General features: G+C 42.7%; 1 protein-coding gene across 1 annotated transcript; it reads right to left on the bottom strand.

Moving 5' to 3' along the window:
- Nucleotides 1–407: 407 nt before the first annotated feature.
- Nucleotides 408–4,122, bottom strand: SPC25 (SPC25 component of NDC80 kinetochore complex). The gene is made up of 7 exons (XM_059820655.1): nt 4,102–4,122; nt 3,338–3,508; nt 3,184–3,249; nt 2,227–2,373; nt 1,970–2,074; nt 1,560–1,658; nt 408–600 (listed from the first exon to the last, which is right to left on the bottom strand). Exons 2-7 carry the CDS (start codon nt 3,489–3,491, stop codon nt 476–478), a joined length of 696 nt encoding a protein of 231 aa, XP_059676638.1. The 5' UTR covers nt 3,492–3,508; nt 4,102–4,122; the 3' UTR covers nt 408–475.
- Nucleotides 4,123–4,998: the final 876 nt, after the last annotated feature.

Raw genomic sequence — 4,998 nt, forward strand, 5'->3', positions numbered from 1 at the left:
TAACACTGGAGAGTACAAGACAGAGTAAAAATTAAGATAGGGACCTGTGACACAGTAACTGAAGTAGTTGCTAAGCTCCAGTGCATTATTTTGGTAGGTTTCAGGCCTATTCCAACCACACATAAACCTGACACTTCCATGCTTTTGGAAGAGACATAAATTACAGAAAGTGCTTTATTTAGCTACCCCAGGAAGATATGAAAATAGAGAACATTACATCATTACGCTACTCGCTACTGGATCACAATTTACATGTCTGGAGACACTCGGTTAAGGCAGTAGTTGATTATACTTTTGTTTGAAGAATCATCCAAAATGTTTCTAGATGACAGTGGACTAAAATACTATTTTCATTATTTTTCTTTATTTAGAAATTAGAGTAAGACATGGATAAATACATACTTTCACAATACAGGAAGGAAAGAAAAAAGTGCTCTACAGCTAGCAAGGGAGGTATAAGCTAGTTTTATGCAGACTATTTATAAGATAAAGCAGTGAAAGCTTTCCTGATGTTGGCAACAAATGCAGAAAAATTGTTAGTTTCTCTCACTTTGAGCTGGAACTCTTCTATACAGTCCAGAGGAGGAGTACAGGAAGTCACTAAAATGACACAAATTTCCAAAAGATTAGACTATTATAAAAAATTCAAGATTAGTGGTTTTCCATGCTTATGAAATACAAATTAGTTTGTTATCTTTGTATGTCTTAGGTTCATCCAGCATTACTTTTGAGTAACCTATTAAATAATTTTCTTCCAGCAAAGACAAAGCCTCAAAGAACACACAGGTTTTTCTTATTTCCAGACCTCCCACTCAGTACTGTGCTCCTACTTGAATTGTTACAGCAATTTCCAGTAATCCATAGCCTACTCAAAGATTGAAATGCATTCCTAAACATTTTTGTTGCTCTGCAGGCAGGCAGACTGAACACTGATGTAGCCCAGCATGCAATAAACTTTCAACTTCAGCACAGTTTAGATTTCAATTAGTAAAAACAGAAATCTGTTCAGTCCATACCTAGAGGCATAGCAGAGCAACAGTAGTGTCCGTCTAAAAGCTACTCAGCACAGTACTCAAATTACTGCTGCTGTTTTTTGTAACTGAAGTAAAATCCGTATTGCAAAAACAGCTTTAAGATTTCAAGTTTCAGTCTTCCTCCTATGTCACACAACCGTAAAGGTTCCCCATATAGTGGGGAACCTCATTTTTTCTGCCCTCTAGGCTTCTCAAATGGGTTGAAATATGCCTGTCAGCATAAACACTTACTCTAGCATAAAGGGAAGAAGTAACAAACTTCAAACTGAAGCATTTATCTATGCCTGTGTACCTCTTCTCTCTCCTGCTTTGCTCAGTACAAAATGGAAGGGAGCGAAGATAAGCAGTTGTATTTTCAAATACATTAACAAGAGAAATTTCATTTAAAAATGCATTATTACCATTGCAAGATTTTTCATTCAGAAATTGGTAGATAAAGGTTACAACTAAACTGTACTGCCCCCTTTTTTCCAAATAAGGGCATCAGATTCTGTCCTCTTGCTTAAGTATTCAGAATTCACATACCTTCATAATCTCCCTGTTCATTTATGGAAAGGGTAAACACATATGGCTTGTCCGGATCTTTGTGGTCAATGTGTCTGAATATAAACTGTAATTGCTCATCTAAAGCAAACACAAACAGAATTAACACCATTAATCTCTGCTGGAGTCTCACAATGATGACTAAAAATCACAATATTAAGCTACAGTTTCACTTAGTATTCTTAGAATACTTACAAGTTAAGCAAACCTGGTCTCTTTGAAAGACAAGTGCATTTTAACATACCATATTCTGCCATTTGAGAGACAACAGTAATACCTGGGCTGGGGCAATTCTTCAGTTTGTGTAAACTAGTATGTTCTCCACTGCACAATCCAACATTAACCACATTCTATCACTGCACATGGAAACTACGGAAACTACAGAAACTTACTGTGAATTCTGCGTATCTCCAGTCCAAGCCGCTCTTCAAACAATACTTTGGACTTGCATAGTCGTTCCACTCTCTCCTTAGTGGCTTTGTTTTTAGAAGATATTACTAGAATTTTAAAAGCCACCATAAATATCAAAGTAATGGTAAAACAAGCACATAAAAAAATCAGAACAGTAGAAAAGCCCATCAAGAGCATGTGTTGAAAACAATTCCTCCTCTAATTAACAAAATCTACTTATTATCCTTTGCTTACTTACTTTCCTTTTTCTTCATCAACTCTTCTTTAAGCTCTTGGATGCTGTCAGTCAAGTCCTTCTTTTGCTCTTCTTCTTGATTTAGGTTAGATTTTATTTCTGTCAAATGCTCTTGATTTTCTGATATGCGTTGGCTCTGCTGGAGAATCTCTGAAATGAGGCAAGAAAATATGAACTCATACAGTTGATTCATTAGTCCCCACTATTTAGTACTTACCTACATAGTTTGAAATGGCTCATTTGAATAAAATCTAGTGAAATGTATGCTATCTCAGCTGAAGGAGTAAGTCAGCATAACTATACTAAGAGCATCAAATAAAAGCTTAAGTGAAAGTTATTCAATAGAGAAGCTACTAAGTAGGGAGCTCCTCTGATACTTCAATGAGATGTGATTTGTTTCTGGTGCCAGAACAATATACATCCTCAAAGCTGGAAGATGGTGGATCCTGTCCACAGACAAATAATTTGACAGAAAGCAAGGAATGGAAACACTCACTGATATTGGAGTTGCAATTATTTTTACCTGATATTCTGAAGTTTAACTACAAAATTCAGAGAAGTGAATCCTAGACCGATAGGCTGACTGTATTCTATTACTAATATGGAAGAGGCATAAGTAACCGCACAATATTTAACTTTACTAGGCAATTTAATTTACTTTTCCTATTCCAGTCAGCAAGTTCTGGTACTTTGTTGTTTTAAATACTTGAACACCAAAACCACTATACAGAAAACTTTTACCTGATTGTTATCTTTTTGCATCATCAATGAAGTTTTCCAACAAATTGCTTTTGACTTGCAATTTACATCCCATAACCAACCAAATATGTTTGGTCTTAATTCTATCTTCATTCTGATTTTGTTATTTACCTTTTAAAATGGGAAGTTAAACATATTATTCATCTGTATTAAGTTAATTTTAGAAGTGTTAGACACGATAAATGAAACACCATACTGTACCATTGCTATACTCCTGAGTTTTATCAATCATCAGGTCCCCTTCTTTCAGCTTGTTGGACCATTTCTCTGAAATGGAAAGTTACTTCAGTTATCTGAATAAGTTTGATGATAACTTGGAAAAAGTAGAGGTAACAGGCACACACAGCCTTTTTACCTGAAAGTGCCTTTATGGACTCCTTGCATGAATCTCTCAGTGCTAAAGTCTGATTGATCTGTTCAGTGCCATAAATGCTTTTTAATTTGGTCCAAAACTCTTTCATTTCTCTTTCAAAGAGGACTATTTCATCTTCTGTCTTTATATTAGCCATAGTGCTGCAACAAACATCTAAGAGAACAAATACAGTGTCAAGACACACAAGACAATCACAGCAGTTATAACTCACAATTGCAGGATAAACCTTCAGGGCGGCTTTTATCCCCTTGGCTTGTTATTAAAACCTCTTCCCGGAAGCTGTTTTTGTTGTTACTCTTCCTACAAGAAGCAGTAACAGCGGGAGCTACGTTTCCTTCGCTACTCCACCAGCGACGGGTTATCTGCGTCAGGAGGAGGCCCTGCCCTGCGCTGCGCTCGGGACCGCCACGGTACCGACAGCCGTTTCCAGGGTCCAGGCAGCCCCAGCGGCACCGCGCCCGCCTGTGGCCGGGGCGCTCCCACCCCTTCGCCGCCCTCCCGCGGGGCTCGCGCCGAGCCGGGGCCCTCTCCCCACGCTCGCAGCTCGGGCCGAGGGGCGGATGGGGAGCGTCCCCCTTCTCCGCCCAACCAGATGTTAACGGCGGCGGCCGGACTGCTGCGGCCCCGCGAGCCAGCGACGCTCCGCAGCGGCCGCCGCCGTGCCGCGGCGCGGTGGTGCCTGGCGAGCCCAGCACGCAGCAGCCCTGCCCGGGGGAGCGGGACATAGCGAGGCCACCCGCACCCACCAGCTTTCAAACCGCCGGCGACTTCCCGCCTCCCCAACGGCTGCTTTCTAACTGGGCGCCGCCTCTCGCCGGCCTCGCAACAAGCGCACCGCTGATTGGCTCAGCTATCCTTCCTGCCGCGGCCGGAGCCGTAGGGCGTGCTGGGAGCTGGCGGCGCTGTTGCTGCGGTAACGGTCCCCCTGAGGCGAGGCGGAGCCGCTGTGACGGGCAGGGCCGGGCGGCGCTACCGTGCAGCCCTTCGGGGCTTGCGGAGGCGGCCGGTGCCAGAGCAGCGAGGGAGAGGCAGCTGTAAGTCCCTCTCCTTCCCCTGGAAATGCCGGTTGGGATTAAGACGTTTTCTCAAGGCCTGCTGACGGGGCGGCGGCTGGGCTGTCTGCAGCGCCGGGGAGCGGGGCCGGTGGGCCGCGGTGAAAAGCCTGGCGCGGTTTGTGCGGTTTACTCTTCCGTGCAGAATGAAACCAGGCTCGAAGGAGGGAGCAGGCTAGCTCCTTTACCCTTCTCTGAAGAGGAGAGCTTGTTCTCCAATGTCTAGTTTATTCACAGAGTACTACTTGGACTAACCTAGTCCTAAGTTTTGTGACACTCGTGAATTGCCTTTTAATTCCCCAAGCCTGAATTCTCTCATGAGTGTGGAGCTATTTACCTATATTTGTGATAGGTATCATAAACATTTACCTTTAAGGTAGATCTTTCTGATAGGAGACTGACATGCAGAGGTGATTGCAGTCCTCTTTGGTATGAACAAAAAGCACAATACAGCAGCCCTGCCTGTGCCCAGTCAAACACTTGTCGTAAGCCTCTGTCATTGTGAATGTCCTCCTTATAACATTATGCCTAATTTTTCTCCAATTGAGTTTATTCCCTTTTGGCTCTGGATAAACACTAGTTTATGATCCC

This window comes from Gavia stellata, chromosome 8, assembly GCF_030936135.1.
Source record: "Gavia stellata isolate bGavSte3 chromosome 8, bGavSte3.hap2, whole genome shotgun sequence".
NCBI lineage: Eukaryota > Metazoa > Chordata > Aves > Gaviiformes > Gaviidae > Gavia > Gavia stellata.